Source organism: Tupaia chinensis, unplaced genomic scaffold (genome assembly GCF_000334495.1).
Source record: "Tupaia chinensis unplaced genomic scaffold, TupChi_1.0 Scaffold000493_1, whole genome shotgun sequence".
Taxonomy (NCBI): Eukaryota; Metazoa; Chordata; class Mammalia; order Scandentia; family Tupaiidae; genus Tupaia; species Tupaia belangeri.
In genome coordinates this window covers 983174-1007840 of record NW_006160005.1, presented here as the reverse complement: position 1 = coordinate 1007840, position 24667 = coordinate 983174, and the positions used below count along the sequence as shown (strand labels likewise).

Sequence of the window (24667 nt, the reverse complement as noted above, 5' to 3'; positions counted from 1 at the left end):
ATGAAAAATAAAGTTTATAAAGCAAAGATATAAATATCTACAAAATGTAATCACAGTAACATTGATTTAATAAATACAGAATTCTCTTTCAGTCTCCAAGAAACAATACAAAAGTGATTCTAAAAACAAAACAAAAAATTTTTTTTAAGGAAAGCATAACTATGGGAAGTGGTCAAAGCTACTCTAAAGAGGAAAAATCATTGCCTTTAATGGTTTCTACCACTGAAAGGAAGTACGAAAATAATACTGGTTATTGAGCATTCAACTAAAAAAACTTAGGAAGGCTACAAAAAACCTTAAGTAAGTAATTAATAAAAACAATTAGAAAACAATAAAAAGCATTAAAAATTAGTAGAATAGGAAATAGGAATACCAGCTCTGAGAGCATATAGCATTTGTCTGAATTCTAGCTCTGTGCTTTGTAGCTGGTAACTTTGAGCAGGTTAAATGTCTTATCAACTCAACCATCTGTAATATGGTAATAACAATACTCAGTTAACGGTGTAATAAAGTTTTTGTTTATCTGCTTGCTAGATAATACGTGCACTCACCAGAGACAGAGAGAGAGAAAGTAAGAAAGCACCTTCATGGGGAATGGTCACATCATAATCCCTTCTCCTCTCTATCTCCTTTTGAGATTGGGTATACACATATTTCTGGCCTATTTCTTAAGCCATGAGATCTACTCACCTTAACCACTACACCACTGGCTGGCCCAGAGTGGTAAGAATTTTTTAAGTTGGTGCATCTTAAGTACTTACCACAGAGCCCAACATATAGTAAATGTTCAGTAAAATGACCAGACGTTATTATCAGTTTTACAAATGTCAAGAAAGCAAACCTAAGCCAAGAGAAAGTGAGAATAAATGTTCACTATTAGAAATTAGGTGATGGGGCCAGCAGGTGGCACAGTGGTTAAGGAGCTGGACTCTCACATGGTCAATCATGGTTCAAGTCCCAGACCCAGTGGCTTGAAATTCACATCAGGCATGTGTGCATGCATGCCCAAAATCCTGAGAGGAGAAGGAAGGAGAAGGGATCGTGGCATGGCCATCTCCCTAGGGGATGATTTCTCACTTTCTGTCTCTCTGTGCCTCTTCAACAAACACACATGCACTATAGCAAAAATCTCTCTAAAAAAGAGAAAGAAATTAGGTGATATAGCCACACATGGAAATTGTTAAAAATATTTTTAGTGATTACTATACACAGGACTATGTTTAAAAATAAAAATCTGGGTAAATGATTATTTTCTTGGAAAATAAATAATCAGATTTGCTTCAAAAAGCAGTTTAAAAATTCCTGAATAAACAATATAAGCATGCAAGAAATCAAAATGGTTATCAAATAACTACTTCTAAAAATGGCACAAGGCCCAGATGGGCTAATCCTAGCAAACCTTCAAGCACCAGCTATTTCTCAAGCTACTTAAACTATTCCAGGGCATAGAAAAGAATGGAAACGTCCCACTTCATTTTTTAAGGTTAGAACAGCCTTGATACAAAAGGCAATATAAATACAGAAAAGTTCAAACAAAGCTCACTTTTGAACATAAATATAAAAACCCAGGGCCAGCAGGTGGCATAGTGGTTATAGCACTAGACTCCCACATAGACAACCTCAGTTCAAGTCCCACACCCAGTAGCTTGAAAATCACACTGGGCACATGTGAGTGTGTGCCCAAAAATCCCAGGCGAAGAAAACAAGGGAAGAGACTGCAGTGTAGCCATCCCCCCTGGGATGATTTCTGACTTTCCCTCTCACTGTCTCTCTGTTTTTCTCCAGTGAGCATGGGTGTCCTATGACAAAAATCTTAAAAAAAAAAAAAAAAAATCCAAATAAAATATTACCAAAGAATGATACATCACTCAACAGACATTATTCTAAGAATGCTGGAATAGTTTAAACATAGGAAATCACGAAACTATGATAAGATACCATTGCACACCCACCAGAATGTCTATAATCAAAATGATAGAGGCCCAGCCTGGTGGCACAGTTGGTAGCAAACTAAACTGCAGTGCTGGAAGCCACATGGCTGACTGTGGGTTTTGATCCCTGAGAATGGCCTAAAAACACACCCAGGTGCACACATATGCATGTCCAAGATCCTGGTGAGCTGAAGAGCTGGGGAAAGGGGATCACAGTGTGACAAAGATGCTCTCTCTCTCTCTCTCTCTCTCTCTCCCACTCTTGCTTGTGTGTACGCATATGCTATCATGAATAAAAATAAATAAAACTTTTTTTTAAATGATTGTAAGTATTGACAAGGATATGGAGAAACTGGAATAGTATATGTCACTGGTGGGAATGTAAAATGGAGCAGTTTCCAGGAAAAGACAGGCAATTCCTCAAAGAGTTAAACATAGAGTTACCATATGACACAGCAATCCCACTCCTAGATATATACACAAGAGAAATGAAAACACAGGGCCGGCAGGTGGTGTGGTGGTTAAGGGTGATGGACTCCCACATGGCCAGTTGCGGTTCAAGTCCCAGACCTGGTAGCTTGCTTTCTCGCTTTCGCTCACTTTCGCTCTGTCCCTCTCTGGTCAAATTTAAATAAATAAATAAATAAAGGTAAAATAAAATAATTCTTTAAAAATAATTCTTTAAAATAAAATAATTCTTTAAAAAAGAAAAGAGAAATGAAAAACACATGCTCACACAAAATCCCATAGGGCAATGTTCAGAGTACCATTATTCATAATAGCCAAAAGTAGAAACAACTCCAATGTTTATCAACTAATGAATGAATTAAGGATTAAATATAACGAATAAAATCTAATACGTTCATAAAATGGAATATTATTCAGCCATGAAAATGAATGAAGTACTGATTCCTGCTAGAATGGGTAAAATATGAACCTTTTAAACTAATTTAAAGAAGTTAGCCACAAAAGGCCATATATTATATGATGCTATTTAGTATTTTTTAAGAATTATTTATTTACTTTTATTCATTAGTATTTTTTTTAATTTGCTGTAGGGCATGTGCACTCACCAGAGAGAGACACAGAGAGAGGAGGGATGGAAAAAGAGAAAGCAAGCCACCAGGTCTAGGTCCAGGACTCAAACCGCAGCCTAGGATGTGGGAGTCCAACGCCTTAACCACCACACCACCTGTTGGCTCCTACAATTTTTTTTATATGAAATGTCCAGGCATAATCTCCATGGGCAAATCAATGGAGACTTGAAGCAAATTAGTTGCCTAGGGCTAGAGTACATGTGGGTGTGGGGATGGGAAATGACCGCTGATGGATATGGAGTTCATTCTGGAGATGATAAAATGTCCTAAAAATTCACTTTTTAAAGTTTGCCAGAGGATGCATGCACTAACTGGAGAGAGACAGAGAGAGAAATCACCCCTGTGAAGAATGGTCACGCTATAATCCTTTCTCTTCCATTTTTCCCTCCTTTTGGGTTTTTGGGCATGCATGCATATGTGCCCAGTGTGTTTCTTGAGCTGGCAGATCTAGGATTCGAACTACATGTTTGGCAATGTGGAATCCAGGTCATATAACCCTAGGCCATGGGCTGGTCCAAATGGTTATTAGTAACAACTTTTTTTTTTTTTTTTTTGGAGAGGTTTTTCGCTATAGGGCGCGTGCGCTCGCCAGACAGACAGAGAGAGACAGAGAGACAGAAAGCGAGAAATCACCCCCCAGGGCGGATGGTCACACCGCAATCCCTTCTCCTCCATTCTCCTCTCAGGATCTTGGGCACGCATGCACACGCACCCGGCGTGAGTTTTAAGCCACCGGGTCCGGGACGCGAACAGCGGTCGACTACATGGGAGTCCAGCGACATAGCCATTACGCTAACTGCTGGTTCCCCTCACTTTTTTTTCTTTTTAAATATATTTGCCAGAGAACATGTGCACTAGCTGGGGAGAGAAAGAGAAGGAAAGTGAGAAAACATCTCCCATAGGGTATGGTTACAATGCAATTCCTTCTCTTCCATCTCTCCCTCCTCTGGGGGTTTTGGGCTCACATGTACACTACTCCAGCATGTTCTTCAAGCCGCTAGGTCCAGGACAACAGGGTTGGTCATGTAGGGTTCAGCCACTTTACCCACCAGGTTATGGCCTGAACCTTCTACGATTAATTTTAATAATAGTCGCACCACTCTATGGACATAATAAAAGCCATTAAATTGTGCACTTTCAGTGGGTAACTTATATAGCATGTGAATTATATCTCAGAAATCAATTAATGTAATTCACTGCATTAATAATCAGAATTGAAAAACTATAATTCATTTCGATTTATGTCTAAAGGATTAACATTCCACATATTCTTCAGTTAAAAATAATAATAATAAAAAAAGAGCACGGGGCCAGCAAGTAATGTGGTGGTTAAGGATGCTGGACTCCCACATAGGTGACCATGGTTTGAGTCCCAGACCTGGCAGTTTGCTTTCTCACTTTCTCTCTTTTTCTCTTTCTCTCTCTCTCACTCTGTCCTTCTCTGATAAAATTAAAAAATAAATAAAGATAAAATAAAATAATTCTTGATTAAAAAAAGAGCAAACCAAGAATAGAGGTCACTCTACTGAGTATAATAAAGAATATCTATCTCAAACTAGTAGCAAAAAAAAAAAAAAGCAATGATAAAACTCTAGAAAATTTCTCAAAAAGGATCAAGATAAGAGTGTACCCTACCATTATTACAAACCATTATTTTGAAGTTATATCCAATGCAGTAAGACAAGAAAAATAAATAAAATGTATAGGTATTGGGAAAGAAGAGCTAAAACATGCATGATTTGTAGATTACAGTTGAAGTCCAAGTGGAGAGAGTTAACTGAAATACTGCAAGCTCCAATTTAAAAAGAGTTCAGTAAAGTTGCTAGTTGCAAAATACCTAAGTGAAAAATCACCAGCTTTCCTATGTGTCAGTCATACCTACTTAGAAAATAAAAAGGAAAAAAATATCATTCATAATAGTAATCAAAGTTATAAATACACATAAGCAAAAAATTTTTTTAGATGTGTGATGGTGGGCCAGCAGGTGGTATGGTGGTTAAGGTGGCTGGATTCCACGTGGCCAACTCTAGTTGTAGTCCTGGACCCAGGGGCTTGAAAATTACACTGGGAGCATTTTCAATTGTTCATAATATAATTGTTAAATATAAAGAGTATAACACCTTCTTAAAAAATGTTAAATATAAAAAGTATAACATCTGTAAAACTGATAATAACACCTGCTCATTTTTACTGAACATTTACTGTACATTGGGCTCTGTGCTAAGTACTTCAGATATACCAACTTAAAAAATTCTTACAACTCTGGGCCAGTCAGTAGTGTAGTAGTTAAGGTGGGTAGATTTCATAATTATAATTGTTAATATAAAGGAATTCATAAACTCGACCAAAGGGCATAAAAGAAGACACAAGGGACCAGCAGCTGGTGTAATGGCTATGTCACTGGACTCTCATGCAGTCAACCATGATTCGAATACTGGACCCGGTGGTTTAAACTCATGCCTGGTGCATGTGCGTGCGTGCCCAAGATCCCAAGAGGAGAATGGAGGAGAAGGGATTGAGGCGTGGCCATCCCCCCTAGGGGGTGATTTCTTACTTTCTGTCTCTCTGTCTCTCTCTGTCTTTCTGGTGAGTGCATGTAAAAACCTCTAAAAAAAAAGACACAAATTAATAGAAACTATCTATATTCAGATTTTAAAAATTATAAAGGTATCAGGCCAACCAGGTGGCATTGTGTTTAAGGCACTGGATTCCACATGGCTGACTGTGCAGTTCAAATACCAGACCTAGCAGCTTGAAAACCATACCGGGCATGCGTGCATGCGTGTGCCCAAAATCCCAAGAGGAGAATGAAGGAGAGGGACTGTGGTGTGGCCAACCAGGAGGTGATTTTTCATTTTTCTTACCCCCCACCTCCTAAGTGCACACATCTTACAGAAAAATAATAATAATAATAATAATATCTCTTATACACCTACTGAAATGGTTAAAGTTAAAAAGACTGGGCATAGCTAATGTTGTTGAACAGTAACTTGGAAAACAGTTTGTCAGTTCCATAAAAAGTTAAATAGGCTCAACCATTGTGGGTCATGGGTAGCACAATGCTCTGCAATGCTGGAAGCCATATGGAAGACCAGGGTGCATTTCCTAGATTAACCTGTATATGCCTGGCACATACATGCCCATGAGTCTCTGGTTGGCTGGGAAGGCCAGGGAGAGGACTGGGGCACAAGACCCTGTTGAGAGTGTCTCTCTCTCTCTCCTCTCTCTTCCTCTGTCTTTCTCTTGAGAAAATAAACTTTAAATATATTATTTACCAAAAGAGATGAAAGCATATTCATGTAAAAAGACTTACATGGAAATGTTCATGGTCGCCTTATCTATAATAGCCAAAAGCTGAAACCAATCTAATTGTCCATCAGTAGGTGAATGGACACATTTTGTATTGGATTGTCGGAGAAGTCATGACGCATTTTTTGCATAGAAAAGCACGTCACGACTTTCTTGACAACCTAATATATCCATACAATGGACTACTACCCAGAAATAAAAGAGATTGAACTCTTGCGCTAGCTAGGTAGCACAGTTGTTAAGCATTTGGAGCTGGATTCCATCTGTTCAACTGGAGTTTGAAACCCAGCCCCAGAAGCTTGAAAAACATGTTGGGTATATAAGAGTTCATGCCCAAAATCTTAATATGATGGAGAAATAGAGAAAAAATCATTGCAGCATGATCATGCCCCACTGAGAAGGCTTCCCTTCACTCTCTCTGGTGAGCACACATGCCCTCTAGCAATTTAAAATAATAATAGAAACACATACACACACAAAAGGATTGAACTTTTGACATGTATAACATCTTCGATGAATAAATAACCAAATGAATCATGTTAGGTGAAAGAAACAAGACCCAAAAGAATACATACTGGATGATTTCATGTATACAAAACTCTAGGAAAGGCAAACTATTCAACAATATGTGATGACAGAGGGGCTGGCAGGTGGCATGGTGGTTAAGGTGCTTGACTCCCATATGGAAGTGCCACCAGACCTGGTGACTTAAAACTTACACTGTACATGTGTGCCATCCCCCCACCTTTTCCTCTTGAGAGAAGAATGGAGGAGAAGGGGCTGTGGCATGGTCATAGTCCCGGGGGGCGATTTCTTACTTTTTCTTTCTATCTTTCTGTGAGTGCACATGCCTATAGCAAAAAAATCTCTAAAAAAAAAAAAAAAAAAAAAAAAAAAAAAAAAAAAAATTAACCAGGAAAAAGAAGGAAAGTTATCCATATGATCAAGTCCTTTTTTACATTTTTTTAAAATTTTTAATTTGCTGCAGGGCACTTGCCAGAAAGAGAGGAGAGAAAGAAATCTTCCTCTCCCAGTGGGTCACACCATAATTCCTTTTCCTCTAATTCTCCATCCAGTTGGAATTTGGGGAATGCACACATATGTACCCAGTGTGTTTTTCAAGCCACCAGAGCTGAGTTTTGGACCACACAGTCAGCCAAGGGAGATCTCACTCCTTTAACTACCAGGCCATGGGGCTAGCTTGCCAAGTTCCTTTTAACAACACTGCCATCAAATCACCAACAGCGTTTGTATTAGAACTTGACAAACTCATCTAACACCGATAAATAAATAAACAAGCAAACAAGAACAGCAATGAGAATAAAGGATAAAGAATAAATGAGCAAATACTGATCTCACCAAATATTGAAATATGCTATCCAAACAGATATGAAGTGGCAAGAAAACATAGATTTGTGAAACAAAATGGCAAATCTAGAAAACAGATCCAAGCTTATATGACACTTCAGCATTTAATAAATATATAAATATGGTATCTCAAATCAGTGACAAAGAATGTTTTTTAAAAGCTGTCACTGAATAACTGGTTAAATATTTGATGAAAAAATGGATATCCTTACCTCACACCATATGTCACAATTAATTCCAGATGGTTGAAAGATGAAAATATACGACTTCAAGTTCTGGCAACAAGGTGGACTGAGGTAATGCAGAATCCCTACCACTGGAAACACTAGAAACACTAGATGAAATGTAATTTTTAAAATACTTAATGCATAGCAGATCTCACAAGAAATAAAAGGAAATCCCCAGGTGCTAGAAGGGGGAAAAAATGAAAGCCAAAGTATTAAGAGAAACATTGAGACCCTAGTGATCACAAGATGTGTGTGAATAGGGAGGAGAAGGGAATGAGGAGAGAGATGAGGAGAAAGAAACAGTGATGATTAGACCTGGAAATAGGTCTTTGTGGCTTTGGGTTTTAGCACCCACACACAGATAGGAGATGAGCCTTGGGTTTTACAAGATCAGGAGTTGCAAATGAGATCCCAGCATTCTTTCTTCTAACAAATATTTAATGGGCAACTACTTCTGCCAGACCCCTTGTGAACAGGACAGATGACAATTCTAGGCCTCACATAAATTTGCATTCAAGCAAGTGTTAAAAAGGAACAAATGGGAGGATGGGAAGACAGTTAATAAACATAATAAGTAAATAGATTAATAGTATGGAAAAGGTGAGGGGGCCAGTTTGTTTTCTCACTTTCTCTATCTCTCTCCTCCCGTCCCCATCCCTCTCTGGTCCAATGAAAATAAATAAATAAATGGGTGGGGGGAGGTGATACTAGCTCCATGGGGAAAAAGAGAAAGTAGGCAGGATAACAGTGATCTCAGGAGTGTGTGCATATGAGAGAGACACAGAGATAGACAGATATGGATAGGGCAGCTGTTTGTGGGATTAAATAAAATAGCCAGGGAGGAGAATGAAGGAGAAAGGATTGTGGAGTGGCCATCCTTCCTGGAAGGTGACTTCTCAGTTTCTGTCTTTGTCTCTCCAGCGAGCACACACACTCTATAGCAAAAAAAAAATTCCTCTTAAAAATTTTTTGATAGTCAGGGATAATCTCATTGATAAGTAGTATTTGACCAAAGCTGTGAAGGCACCAAGGAAGTCGTCTATTCAAATATCTGGACCTATCGATGCCCAGCAAGAAGCACCAGGTCAGAGCTGTAGGGTATGTGCCTATCTGGCATGTTAGGGCAAGGAAACCTGGGTGCTAGGACAGAGTAAGCAAGAGAGAGAGTGCGAGGAGACAAGAATGGAGAGAAAACAAGAGCCCACCATGCAGGGCTCTGCAGGCATTATATAAGTTCCAGGTAGGAGGGGGGGGTCAGATCATGGCACATCATCACGCTCTGCAAGGCTAACCCACCCACATGGGAAGGTTCCCAGTTCTAGTACAGAGACATCCCTGACTGTACCAGACACATGAATGTCCATGGTCTGAGCAGGCTGAGGCTGTGGATTGCAGTGTCAAGATCTTGTTGGGAGTACACTATGTCTGTCTGTCTGTCTCTCTCTGTCCCTCTTGCTCGTGGTGGAAATAAAAATAAGCTGTAAAAAAAAAAAAACAGACTGAGGTGGAATGGGAGGCTGGAGGACAAAGGTAGAGGCAGGGAGAACACGTAGAAAACTGTAGCAGTAACCTAGGTGCAAAAACCTAGACCTTCCAGAGTAAAAGAGTGACTAAAAACTCTTTGTCCATGAGCCTAAAATGACAGCAAATGTTTGTAACCACCCAAAGCTCTGAGTAAAGGAAAGAAAAGTCCTTACTGAGTGAAAAAATGAAATTTCAGGCCCAGAAAGGTTTGGAAACTTCATTTCATTCACAAATTTATGAGATTATTAATTAATGGAAAAATTGGTCCCAGTTCAATGATATCTCTAGGATATTTGACAAAAATCAGTGCAAAATCAGTCAGTAGGGGTACTTCTATAACTAACATCAATGGGATGTCTACAATATCCCAAATAAAGATAAGCTCACAGTCAGAAAGTACAAAACACATAAGGAAGTCATTCACCATGAGCAAAGATCAGCAGACAAAACATGCAGGATGATCCACACCCCCAAGAAAGTGAGATCATCCATCAGATTAGGTTAAGTTACATTTAAGGCCATTAAGAAAATAATGCTGAGTAAAATACAAGCCAGGTATTTTTAAAAGCATACAGTATAATTTCATTTATATGAAATTTGAAAATAGGCAAAACTAAATCTATCATCTTAAGACGTCAAAATGGTGGTGACACTGGAGGGTTAGTGGTTGGGAGGGGCGTGAGGGAGCTTTCAGGAAATATTTCTTGATGTCAGCACTGGATACATATGTGAGTTCTTTTATGAAAATGCATGCAGCTGAACACACATGATATGAAGAAAGAAGACTGACTAGCTGACATGCTGGAGGGCAAAGAAAGAACAGACCCATGTCAAGCCCCCACAAGACTCCCAGAAAATGTGGAAAAGGTAGGGAGTGAGAGGTGGGATGACTGTCAGTAATCATGGAGGACAGGCCCAAGTGAGGTGCCCCAGTCAAAACCAAAGCAGTCTTTTGAGAGAATCTCAGTAGAAGGAGGGAATGGAAAACATATTTATGTTGCATTGCTGTTCTGGTTGAGCAGGGAAAATGGGGCATAGTGGGTAATATAGATGGGAAAAGTCCTCAGGAAGGTGCTACATTCTCCTGACTATAGAATATCAGAGCTAAAGATGGCTTTTGCAATCCAACTCCTCATTTTACAGAGGACAAAACAGACCCAGAGAAGTGAGGGGACTTATCCAAAGTCTTTTGCTTCCTAGTATTCTAGTTTTCCATGACCGATACATATAGATTAAAGATGAGAGGCAACCTATTAGAATGGTGAAAAGCAAGACCCCAGAGTCGCACTGCCTAGATTCAAATTCCAGCTACACTATTTGCTAGTCATGTGACCTTGGGCAAGTTACCTAACTTCTTTTTTTTTTTTTTTGAGAGGTTTTTCACTATAAGGCACATGCGCTCGCCAGTCAGAGAGAGACAGAGAGACAGAAAGTGAGAAATCACCCCCCAGAGAGGATGGCCACGCCACAATCCCTTCTCCTCCATTCTCCTCTCCGGATCTTGGGCATGCACACACACGCGCCTGTCATGGGTTTTAAGCCACCGGGTCCGGGACACGAACCACAGTCGACTACGTGGAGTCCAGCAACATAGCCATTACGCTAACTGCTGGTTCCCGAGTTACCTAACTTCTATGTGGGTCAGTTTATTCACCTGTGAAATGGTACACAAACATATTTGTGCAACAACTTTCTACTACATATATAACCACTTTCTACTAAAGCTACACCCAAGGGCCCAGCCATTCCACCTCTTGAGGCATATTGAGCAGAAGTAATTCACATAGGCATCAAAATACTTAAATAGGTATGGTCATGGCAGTACTATTTAATAGCCAATATCCACCATGAATGAAATGGAAAAATAAACTGTGATATATGTATATCATAGAATACTGGACAGCACGGAGAACTAATAAACAATATCTTCCCATTGATAAATATCACAAATGTAATATCAGACAAAATAAGTCAGAATACAGTTCCATTTACACAAAGTTTAAACATAATCAAAACCACATGTAATTAATGGCAACAAAAATTAAAATTTTGAAATAATAAGCTAAAGTAATTGGGGCTAGACAATGGTGCAGCAATAAAACACAATGCTCTGCAAGGCAGTCTCAGATGGGAAGGTTCCCGGTTCAAGCCTGGAGATCTCCCTGAGCATACCAGGCCTGTGCTTACCCATGATCTGGGACTGGCTGAAAGCTGGGAGTGGCAGCACCCTGCAAGGGATACTTGCTCTCTTTTGCTCTTGCTCATGAAAAAAATAATTCATTAACTTTGAAGAAAGCATGTGTGATGGGCAGAGGATGTGGTAAATGGGTGGAAGCACAGGACAGTTCTGGGGTACTGGTATGTTCTGGATCTGGACCTTGATTACACTCGAGGTGGAAAGTTTGAGCTGAACACTTAATCATTTGTGTGCTTTTCTCAATACGTAATAGGCATTTCACTATTTTATCTATATTCTCATAATTTAACATATTCATTTTTTAAAGGATACTATTTTTTCTTTTTTAAATAATTATTTATTGAATTTTATTTATTCATTCATTTATTTTTAATTTGACAGAGAGAGATAGAGAAAGAGGGGAAGTGAGAAAGCAAGCCACCAGGTCTGGGACTCGAACCGTAGTCAGCCATGTGGGAGTCTCCAGCACCTTAACCACCATGCCACCTGCTGGTCCCCTAACATACTCATTTTAGGGATTATTTTTTTATTTTTATTATTATTTTTTTTTTTTTAGATTTTTGCCATAGGGTGCATGTGCTTGCCAGAGAGAGAGAGAGAGACAAAGAAGAGACAGAGAGAGGGAAAGTGGGAAATTATCCCCCAGGGGAGATGGCCACGCACAATCCCTTTTCCTCCATTCTCCTCCTGGGATTTTGGGCACGCGCACGCACGCATCTGGCATCAGTTTCAAGCCACCAGATCCAGGACTCGGACCACAGTTGGCCATGTGGGAGTCTAGTACCCCAACCACTATACCACTGCTGGCTGCCCAAGTCCCTTTCAAGATACTTTCAAGGGCTTCCAAGGGCTCCTCTCACTTCCCACCCACCCAATATAATAGGGTGATCTTGTCCCTCCAGGACACCGAGGCATCAAAGGTGCAGAGAGCATGGCCCAGCATTGGTGACACAGGTGGCGGGACACTGCTGCGTGATGCTGGAGCCACACGGGAGCCCCAAGTTTAGATGCGAGCTCAATCTGAACGCAACCAGGCACACCAGTGAACTGGCTGGCAGGGAAGCTGGGGGAGAGTCTTGGCGTGGAAGGACCCTGTCAAAGGTACCTGTCTCATTGTCTTTCTCTGGCTTTCAATGAATAAATAAACTTTGAGAGAGAGAAAAAAAAAAAAGGCACAGAAAGCTTAAGTAATTTACTCACGCTCATAGTCCTGGTGGTGCCAGGATTTAAACCGAGGTAGTCCGAAGCCAGAGGCCGTTCCGTCCTCACACCTGAATACATGTACCCGATGTCTCACACAGTATTAAGCAGGAGGCTATGCTCTCCCGATGTCTCACACAGTATTAAGCAGGAGGCTATGCTCTCCCATCTGCCTTTAGAACTAAGTATTTTTTGTGGATCAGAACTTGCTCTTCACTTACATGTGGGTCATATTCTTCTCAGACATCTCTGATTAAAAAATAAAAACCACGGGACCAGCAGATGGTATAACGGCTTTGTTGCTGGGACTCTCATGTAGTCGACCGCGATTCGAGTCCCGGACCCAGTGGCTTAAACTCACGCCAGGCATGTATGCGTGCATGCCCAAGATCCCGAGAGGAGAATGGAGAAGAGATTGCAGTGTGGCCATCCCCCCCCTGGGGGGGGGGTGATTTCTCGCTTTCTGTCTCTCTGTTTCTCTGTCTTTCTGGTGAGCACACCTGCTCTATAGCAAAAAAGAAAAAAAAAAATCTCCAAAAACAACACAAAAAAGAAATCCAACTCTCTACCCAACGTGAACCATAAATTGGAGTGAGGCATGCAGAAGAATGCTTCACCCATTCCTCCTTAGCATTTCTGAGTATCATGACAGCAAATCTGCCCTAACACATGGTTGAAGAAGGACTGTGGACTGGAGTGAGAAGCAGTTTCCTTCTCGTGGCAGCTGGGAAGGTCAGGCACTTTCTCACCATGAAGTCTCTCCGGTCTAGCCACGAAATGAGACAGGGCTGGGTCTGGGAATAAAGAGTTGGCTGGGATCAACCTGCCCACCTCTGAGGTCTGGCCTTGGGAGAGGAAAACGAGTTGGCTGCAGAGCTGAGGGCAGGGGGCTGGTGTCCCACAGCTCTGCCCTGAAGCCGCCCGGCCCCGAAGGTACTTTCATGTTTCGGATGCCAAATTCCGTATCTGTAAACACAATGTGTTTCCTTTTTCATGTTGGGATTGGAGCTGTTATTGTTCGGCACTTTTCTCGGGGCCCAAATGTAAGCAGAGTGCTGAGGGCAGTGGCTCATGAAGTGTCCTTGTTCCTTGCTGTCATACAGACATGGTTTTGAGTGGAGAGAACAGCCTTCAGGTGGAACAGTCCCCAGAAAGCCTCAGGCAGCAGGGATCCTGACCCAGGTTGGGGCATAATTGCCTTCGAGCTCATGGCAGCAATACGTTTCTGTCTCCAAATCAAAGACAGTTCTGAAGACCTGTTCAGGAATCCCAGAACCGGCTTTCTTGGAAAGGCCAGTCCTTTTAGAGAACTGTGGTCTCTTAAACTCCTTTTTTATTTTTTATTTTTTTAAGAATTCTTTATTTAACTTCATTTATTCATTCATTTATTTTTAATTTGACCAGAGAGAGAAAGTGAGAAAGCAAGACCCCAGTTCTGGGACTCGAACTGTGGTAAACCATGTGGGAGTTGTCCCGCGCTTGAACCACCACACCACCTACTGGTCCCAAATCTCCTGAACTCTTAACAGGGAAGAAAACGAAAACACCACGACAAAATGAATGCATAAGAAAACTGTGACATGGACTGCAATCCCAATCCTCTCATGCTACAGGTGGCAAATCCAAAACCTGCTCCCCCTCAAGACTCTCAGCCCCTCTCTGTGTCTTGGACACTTGGCAATGTTCACTCGTGGAGCCCATCCACGTTGGCGAGGTAGCACAGGTGCACAGGCATCCACCTTCTTGTGCACGAAACCTCCTCAATGAAAACATACTTCACCTGCAACACGGGCACATTCTTTATACTTATAAACCCTGACCCGACAAAGCCACCTAGACATTCCGGAAATGTGCATGTCCAAAGTACTTCTTTGTCTGTGGGTTGAGGAGGGAGGTGTTTGCAGGGAAAGGTCTCTAGGGCCAAAAATGGCAAACAGTTTTTATCTCATGGGCTATTTCTGCCTAAGAAGTAATGGGTGCCTAAGGGATGACATTGAGAAGGATTCTGACTCCACAATATCACTTCTGGACTCAAGAGGAAATCATGCTGTGATTGATTAGTGATGTCTGTCCTGGTTACAGAATAGGGGCATGAGGGTCTGCACAGTGGCACAATGCTGTGGGAAGCTGATCCATATGGGGAGGTTCTGAGTTCATGTCTGGAGACTTTCCTGAATACACTGGGTGCACGTGTGCCCGTGTTCTGCTGCTGGCCAAAGCTGGAGGTGGATCTTACTATAAAGACTCTGTTGGGGTGCCTCTATCTCTGTCTCTCTCTCAGAAGTGGATAAAAATAAATATACTTTAAAAAAAAAGAAAAAGAAAAACCGGAGGACTGAAGATGGATCTGCTAGGTACTCACCATAGCCACTCCAAGCAGGAACTCATGAACTCAGAAGCCCTGACAATGGAAACCCAGGAGGAAGTAGCCATCACTCTGAGACTTCAGATATGGAGCACGGCACAACATGCAGGCCCTCAAGAAACTAAAAGAGATCTTATTTCTTCATTTAGGACTCAATTATTCAAAGCCAACCCCTTTCAAGGTCCCTGTGGTCCTTCAGATTGTCTGAGTTAAGTGCAGAGCCTCTGGAATGTGTGAAAATTGGACACAGCAACCAATAATTGTACCTGCAGGCAGAAAAGGACCCAGAGAAAAATCTAGAAAATCTAGCAATAGCACCAGTCAGGAGAGGGTATGCATGGCCCCCAACTTAAATGTGACCACATGCACAGAGAGTTGGGACTTCACATAGGCTGGTCTTGAATCCTCCAGACTTCCAGCACCTTCTTCCAGTCAGGCACTAGCTCAGATGGGAAGCAAATGTGAGGTGGAAATTTCTGCCTCTGGAAGTTTTCACTCAACAAATTTACAATGAACTCTCAAAAGCCACCCTTTAAAAAAACAAACAAAAAACAACAACAAAAAAAAAGCTTGGAAATTTACTGAACTTATATCTTTCTTCTAAGTCTTTTTTATTTTTACTTAAGACCCCTCAACTTGAAAATCATGCCAGGCGTGTGCATGCGTGCCCAATATCCTGAAAGGAGAAAGAAATGGAGGAGAAGGGATTGTGGTATGGCCATTCCCCCCAGGAGGTGGTTTTTCACTTTCCCTCTCTCTGTCTCTCTCCGTGCCTCTCCATTGAGCACATGTCCAATGGGAAAATCTTTATGCAAAAGGGCACACGTGCTGGTGAAGAGAGAGAGAGAAAGAAAGTAAGAAAGTACTTCCCATGAGTGAGGGTTAACACTGCAATTCCTTCTCCATTCCTTTCTCCTTTCGGGACTTCGGGCACGCACATGCACCTGGTACAATTTACAAGCCACCAGGTCCAGGACTCAAATCATGCAATTGGCCACGTGGGATCCAATCGCCTTAACCACCATGCCACCTGCTGGCCCATTCTGGCCCTTTTTCACATACATAGATGTACTGACGTGAATTCATTGCACCCTAATGTAGCCAGTACATTAGTCCTAACAGCAGAAGGCTTGGGGATCTGTGGGAATGGCCCAGACACAAGCAAAGGCAGAACACACTTTTCCACTCTTTGGTGAACTCCTGCCCCCACAGAAGGCATCTTCCCCATGCTGAGTGCCAACAGTTGCCTCTGATAGAAATGCCCATCACAGGGCCCAGCAGGTGGCGTGTGGGGTGCACCTCCCAGTGAGATGTGTTCACACCACAATCCCTTCTCCATATTTCCATCCTGTTGAGATTTGGGACATGCACACATACATGCCCAGTGTGTTTTTCAAGCTGCTAGGACCAAGATTCAAACCGCAGTCAGCCATGTGGAATCTAGCTCCTTTCCTCGCTAGGCTATGAGCCTAGCCTTATTTTTTTTTCTTAAGTTTCTCTATTTCTCCCATGAGCAAGAAAGACGGGGGTGGGGGGAAGGCCCCAACAGGATCTTGATACTGCAATCCACCCTCAGCCTCCAGCGGCCCAGATCATGGGCATGCATGCCCAGGGTACTCAGAGAGGACTCTAGACTCAAACCTGAAACTCTCCCATGACGGTCAGCCTTGCAGAGCAGTGCGCTTTACTGCCCCACCACCATCATCTAGCCCCTGAGTAACTTTTAAAAGGCAAATTAAAATCTACTTCAGAGTTGACCGCAGAGACACACTTTGAGAGTACGAAGACAAGAATGCAATACTGAGCTCGCCATGGCGTGCTAACACAAGTCAAACCTCAGGACAGCTGATGGCTCTGGGGCCATCTGAGTCCAGTCTAGAGGACTGGCCCGGCAGCTCACTTACATCAAGCGCTATTTAGAACAACCATCCCTTGGTTATAATAGCACACGGCTTTTATGTGATCAGCCTTAGAAACAAACACAACCGATACCCACTGCTCTCTCTGTATGCAACGGTGGCACGAATAAGCCAAGATGTGCCCTGCAGACTTGTCCCCCGCTCAGTCCCGATTGTGTAAAAACTGCCTTTTGGTGGCAGAGACATCTGTTTTTGAAAAGCTTCCGTTCCTTGGGGCAATCTGATGACCTGAAACAAAGTGTAACAGAAAGCACCTAGCACAAGGCTTGGGGTTTATGGTCTGTCTTCAGGATGAAACCCGACAACCACCTGGGATTGACATTCTAAACCCTGCAGGTCCCCATCCACCCAAACCAATGCCACACCTTCCAAGGCTGCAGAGACGAGAGGCAGGCAAAATGCTGTCAGCCACCGGCCACCGCTGTCCGCCACCGGCCACCGAACAAGTATTAGGCTTCAGTCTGCAGCATTTCAAAAGCCCTCGGAGACCTCCTGTTTCCTTAGAATGAAAGGCGCTGCAGAAACCCAAGGTATGATTATCACTTCTAAAAGGAGGGAAAAAATACTACGGGCTCACGAAATACCCGTACTTGTGCCTCCATGGATAAGGCTGTTCTATAATCCCACTCCCTGGAGAGTCATTTCTTTCGGCCAAGCCAGTGTGCATAGCAGACACTGTAGAAGCCATCAAGATAACACGAATAACAACCCAGCGGACTTTTGAAGTGTAAACATAAAAGTCTATTAAGAATACAATGTTGGTTTAATCCCAAGACAAAAAATTTACTTAATGAAAAGCATAACTCATCTCAAGAAGGAAATATCGATACCAGCTGTGAGCAGAAAATGAGGGGATTCCTTCCAGGGAACATCTGAATTTCAACCGACTGCCTTTCCAATATTTACTCTGGACATAAAGTCTCAAATACTTTTCCGAGGATCTCATTTTTCTACAGGAGGAGGAGGTCAGAGAGAAATCTGGGCAGGGCTAAAGGACAGCTTGGCAGAGCTTGGAAATGCACAGAGCCATGCCAGAAGGCTTACCCTGAGAATCTCTCGCCTCCTTTCTCTGTACAGAGCAGGGAGCAGCCGCCTTGCTTCCAGGGTCCTGCCTACCAGGTGCTAATGAGGACCCCAGCAGAGACCCTCCCTCCAGCTGCCGCTGGGCCAGCAGAGATAAATGACAGCCTGTGCTGCTGACTCATGTAAACTGCACCTAGCGGCACCATGCCAGCCCAGCGACCAGAACATGTCAAACACCCCTCGTTAGCAACCACACTTGGATTTTCTGAGCCACTTCCTGGATTTTCTCACTATGTCCCAGTGAAGCAACGGGATGGTGAGCACAGGGGCTAAAAGGGAAGGCCTCTTCAAGAGGATTTTCTGATTATCAGTTCTGCTTCACCACCTTCTAGGAAGATCACAGGCCCTGAAATCCAGAAAGATCTGGCCATTAGCAACACTTGGAGAGAATGAGAAGCCACAGGAAAGCATTTAAAGCCCCTTTATTTACAATCCTAACTCCCACCTTCCACAAGACCTGATGACTAGGAAAGGAAAACTTCTTATATACTAATTTATATTTAAGTATGTAACAATATAATATTTTTGAGAGGTTTTTGCTATAGGGCACATGCGCTTGCCAGAAAGACAGAGAGACAGAGAGACAGAAAGTGAGAAATCACACACACACACACACACACACACCCAGGATGGCTACACTGGAATCCCTTCTCCTCCATTCCCCTCTCGGGATCTTGGGCACGCACACACATGTGCCTGGTGTGAGTTTAAGCCACTGGGTCCGGGACTCAGACCACGGTCAACTACATGGGAGTCCAACGACATAGCCATTACGCCAACTGCTGGTCCCTCAATATAATACTATAATACAGTATAATACAAGGTAACTGGAGAGCTACCTCTGGTTCTAACGAGAAGTAGTAGGTTGGGGCTGGCAGGTTATGAGGAGGTTAAGACACTCGGATCACACATGCCCAACTGTGCAGTTCAAGTCCTGAACCTGGTGGCTTGAAAAACATGCTGGGTGCATGTGCATGCATGCCTCAAAAAGTCCCAAGAGGAGAATGGAGGAGAAGGAATTGTGGTGTGACCATGCTCCCTAGGTGGTGATTTCTCAATTTCCTTCTCTCTGCACACGCGCCCTATAGCAAACCTAAAAAAAAAAAAAAGAAAGAAAGAAAGAAAAAGAAAGAAAGAAGTAACAGGTTGTTCCAGCCTTTATCCTCTACAAGGATAAAAACTGCCTTAACTGCCATTCATTCATTCATCCAAACTTCTCCATTCATTTTATGGAGAAACAGCACACAGATGCAATAAAATAAAACTCACCAGAGGGCTCCACCACCTACTAGCTATGTGGCTTGGGCAAACCATTTCATGTGTCAGGCCATGGTTTCCTCATCTCCAAAATAAGGGCAATAATCGTGCCTATTGTTAGCACAGTCATGGCGATTAAATGACTAAATTAATGTGAGTGCTTGGCAAAGAACAGTCCCTCAAGGGTTAACCACCATAATGATAATAATTACAATAATTACTATGACTACAAACATGCACTCATCTTTAGCTATGTGCCAGGCTCTGGACTAGGTAGCAAATAATTTTAGCCTTTTGATTTTGCAAGGATCTTGAGAAGAACATTGGATTTCTCATGGCAACACCTTCAGTATCACTCCCCCCCACCCAGTGCCATTTATAGCACAAGGACCTCCCCCTCCTCAAAGCCATGTTTAAACAATCAGGAGCATTATTTGCAGGTACCCATGACCAGAGGAGGCCAGCCCAGCACTGTGCTCATCTCGCAGAGACGTCTTTTGTGTGGGTTTTGGGTTACAGCTGGGCTACGCAAAGCCCATGGAGTGAGTCGCAAAACGAGTTTTCATAAGCTCGACCTGTCACGAACCAGGCGGGGGCTCAGGCTGACATCCCTACAGTAAGATTAAACAGCATGCTTCGTCAGGCACTAAATACTAACACAGCTCCGACGTCAGGGGGACACTGATTAAAACTGATGCCAATAATTTATGAAACACAATATGGTCTTCAGATGCTCTTTGGGAAAAAAAGGAGGGTGGGTGGGGGAAGGGCCTAGCAACCCAGGTGGTTTAAAACTGTTCATGCATTTTCCCTTGAATGGATATACTCCCCCACCATGCATGGGTGCTTCTTTACACGATGAATGTAAATGCACATGTGTATAAAAGCATGTGAACACTGCCGCTACATATGGGCGGAAGAAAGAATTTAGTTATTCCACTGAGAGCTGTCGAGGCTGTAATGTTATACATAGTCTTGTCTTTCATATTGTTTTGAGGGTTGTGTGTTTTTTTTTTTGTTTTGTTTTCCGGAAGAAATCCAAAATTGCATCTAAAATAAAATTGGGCTTTATAAAAGTTCACGAATATTCCATAGAGAACTGGACCTTGAAACAGCCCCAAACAGAAAGCTGGACCAAAGAAAGCACATAGGCTATGTGCACTTCATAGTGATCTGTAAGTAGTTCAGTTGTATGTAGGACTATTCAAGCAGATATCAACATAGCTCTAATTTTGGGGGCTTTTTGGGGGGCTGGAGTTAACCTAGCAAAAGATGCCATTTTAGTCTATCATAATTCATGCTTTATTATTTCATAAAGACAAAGATAGGGTCAGCTGGTGGCATAGTTGGTTAAGGTGGCTGAATCCCACATGGTTCGAGTCCCGAACCCAGAGACTTGAGAAACACATCGCGTGTGTGTGCATACATGTGTACCCAAAATCCCAAAAGGAAAATGGAAGACTGTAGCATGACCGTCTCCCATGGAGGTACCTTCTCTCTCCCTCTCTCTCTCTCTCTCTCTCTCTCTCTGTCTCTAGCAAGCACATGTGCCCTATAGCCTGTTTTTTAAAAGGCAAAGATAAGAAGCACAGTGGTAATGCTTCACTTTTATCAATACTGATTTTGAGCCTAAAAATAGATGTAAATATGTATTTCCTTACTTTACCTTAGTTGTGACTACTCTGGGTAGCTTGACTTTCTATGTCCACCGGGTGAAATTCACAAGATGGGATTACGGTGGGGGAAAAAAATCTGAGTCGCTTATAGTATACAGTTAGCGTTTGAAGGATTTATTAGTGCTTTTCCTAGAATGGTGCCCTTTACTATCTCAGAACACCTGTCAAATACTAATTCATTCACATCTCTCCACTACAGGGCCTTTTCATAAAAAGCTCGACCTTTCATTGTAAATCACTCCTAAATTGTCCTTGCTGGCTTCCTCTTTTACAGAATGATGGAAAAATCACTAAGACTTCAATTAAGACTTTGTGAGAACTTCAATCTGATGTTCCCAGCTATATCTACAAGATATCAGAACATCTATTCAAAAAGGAAACTATAAATAACTTTAACAGAGCTGAACTGGCTTTTCTTTTAGGAGGTGACTGAATAATTGGCAAGATTTAAAGATACTTTAATGACTGAGAATTAAAATAACTTCAGTAAAAACCAGAAAAATATTGTTAGCCAATCATTTGTCATGTAGATTATGTACTTATTAGGCCTAATTAAACTTTTTGAACAAAACCCCCGCTTACTAATGACATTAGTTAATATGTTGATTGCTCAATTTGGAAAAAAAAAAAAAAAAAAAAACAGGAGAGAAAAATCAATCAATCCAATTTGTGTGCATAGTTAGCGCTTTGGTCAAAAGACAAAATCCTAAACTATGGAGGATTATTTCAAGTGTATGACCATCCTTATAACAAATGCAAGATATGTCTCCACAGGCAAAATGACAGGGAGAGAGGGGGTGGGTGGCGAATTTGAACAATACAACTCTCAGAAGAATCTTCAAGCCTGTAAAATTTGAACAGGACATCAAGTTTATTGGCCTCAACGTATTCACTTGCGTTTGTCCAATTAGAGCCTGCGGGTGACAATACACAGTTATCTTTCATATGCACAAACAAACTCGAACTGATAGCAAAACCCTGGGAAGCCCTTTAAATGTCAATAAAGGGTTCTCACGCACAAAAGGAAGAAAAGAAATGGAGAAGGGTGGGGGAGAGAAGAGATGGGAAAAACCAACATTTCTGAGGGTATTGAGCAGATCAAAGGAATTTTATTCTCCAAGACCACTAAATCGGGGTGTAACTACTCTCTCTCTCTCTGCAGACTCTTGAAAAGTCTCTCTTCCAACTGGAGACCAGTTCTGTCCCTGAAAGGAGGAGCGGAGGAACAATTAGGTCTGCAAAAGCCGGACACGAGTGTAAAAATGGAGGCTTCTCCATGCAACAGGAGGCCCCTGCGTCTGCAGACCAGGACGCCTGACTGGGCCTCTGTGCAAACCCGGCGCTCCAAGACATGTTTTCCATTCGCTTGCTCAAAAGTCTGCATCCACAGTCATGAGGCACAAACTATTCGACAACAACATGACACAATTAATCAGAACCAGACCTCAAAACGTGTGTTTGTGGGGACCAGCAAACTTTGCAATGGGCCTCCAAGAGGGTGAAGCAATTGAAGAGATTCACACTGGCTGTTGGGGGTTGGGGGAGGGGGAGCAGATATCTGTGTGTTCACAAAGATGCACGCAAAATGGTCCATTTACAGGCTACGTAATTTTCATTAAAATCAATAAAGAGTTTGGAAATTTACATCTCATACTGGAAAAAGTAAGGCATTGTCTTACCCACTCCCCCCCCTTTTTTTCTTAAGCTGGGGAAAAATTGATGCCTGAGAGTTTTTACAGCAGTGAGGGTGAACAATTCTCAAGTAGAACGTATCCCTTTTTTTGGCCTCGTTTCTGACCCAACAGTATTCATCAGAGCCTGGTTTTGTCAGATTTCTTTCAGGAATTGAAACCCCATTAAAAAGTGAGAAGCTGGGCCCTTAGTTAATTCAAAACTGTTTAATTTCACCACGCCCTGAAGCTAACAAAAAACCTGGCATACTTTTTTAGACCAGGACTGAATTAGTTTAAAATAATTACTGAACTTTGTAATCTGCAGATAGTAATTAACTGAAATCACATCCCTCTTCTCTCCCTAACACAAACACGGCTGTTCAAAGGCGGAGGAAAAAACTTTTTTTTTTTTTTTCAAACCGAAGTAAGACAAATAGGGCAGAAGTGATATTCGTCGGGTGCTGAACTGGCCCCCAACTGCAAAGTTCTTTGCCATCTCCCAAGGGATCTGTAGTTCTATAGCTGGACCTTCTGGGGAACAGGGCTGGGGTCCCCAAAGGCGCGCCCAGCTGCAGCCCTCGGAGATGGGGGTGGGGCGACAGTGACTCCCAGGGTCAGGCCAAACCGAAGGGAAGGCGGTGAATGCGCGCCTTTGGATTCGGGAGCAGGGAGACCTGTTGGCAAATTTTCTGCAAAGCCCCCTCCCGGCAGCATTTCTCTCGTTGCTGCTTCGCTTCGCAGAGGGCACTGGGCGCAAACCTGGCCGTCCACAGCGAGCGCCACAGAGCACTGAATGGTCCGGCTCTCAGCCCTTCCTGGTCCAGGACATCCCCGCTCGCGCCTCCCACGGTGCCCGCGACGTCCCAGCGGTACGGCCACCGCCCGCGCTCCAACTAACCCGCTGCTGAGAGGCTCAGGAGCCGCCGCCCGCGTCCCCACCCGCCGTCCGCGACGCCCCACTCACCCACGCACTCGTTGGCCTCCCGGGCTGTGGCGCGCTGCCAGGGCCGGTCGTAGTGGAAGGGCTTGCAGCGGTCGCATTCCGGGCCGGCCGTGTTGTGCCTGCAGTCGCACACCAGGCTGTCGTCACGGTCGCGCACACAGCGGGCCGCGTGGCCATTGCACTTACAGCGGCCGCCCACCTGCAGGTCGGACACCGCGTAGAAGTACGAGTCCCTCGCCAACTCCGAGTCGTCCTCGTTCTCGTCGCCGAACGTGTGCAGACGGCTGAAGGCCACTCGGATGTCGGTGGCGGTGACCCAATCCTGCAGCACGGGCGAGTTGTCGAAGTCGTGCGCCGAGGGCCGTCCGTCCAGCGTGCTGAAGGCTATGAGGCCGCCCGAGAGCGGGCGCATGTCGGTGTGCGAGTCGGTGCACACAGCCTCCTGCTCGTTCTGCTTGGTGATGGGCGCGCGGTGCGGCCGGTTGTACATCTTGCGGCACTGCGTGGAGTAGAACTGGAAAGGCACCCACGTGCGCCCGTAGTCCATGGACTTGTAGATGGCCATGGACTCGGGCCGCGGCGAGCAGAACTGCAAGCTCACGTAGGTCACCTCGAACTTCTTGCCGAGCGACAGCGTGAGCGTGACGTTGTGCGGGAACTGCAAGTAGTTCTCCGACTGCCAGCAGGTCAGGTTGTGCGGGTTGTTGAGGTCGGTGAGGAAGGCTGGCGGGTGCGCCTTCTTGGGGTCCGACGCGTTGCAGAGGTGGCAGGAGCGCAACCGCTCCTCGCCGCGCTCGCTTACCACGCAGTAGCGCGCCGGCGGGGGGCCGCAGGTGCTGGACACGCGCACATCCTTGCCGAAGGCCGCATTGACAAAGTCTGGGATGCAGCGGCGCGG

At 43.5% G+C, this 24667-nt stretch overlaps 1 protein-coding gene across 1 annotated transcript in view; it reads right to left on the bottom strand.

The window, feature by feature from the left end:
- NTN1 (netrin 1) overlaps positions 1 to 24667 on the bottom strand; it is a gene marked incomplete at its 5' end in the record, with an annotated part of 253366 nt that extends 228699 nt beyond the window's left edge. The window contains one exon of the mRNA XM_006156427.2: positions 23791 to 24667. Coding sequence (XP_006156489.1) covers positions 23791 to 24667 — 877 coding nt within the window. The remainder of the gene's footprint in view (positions 1 to 23790) is intronic.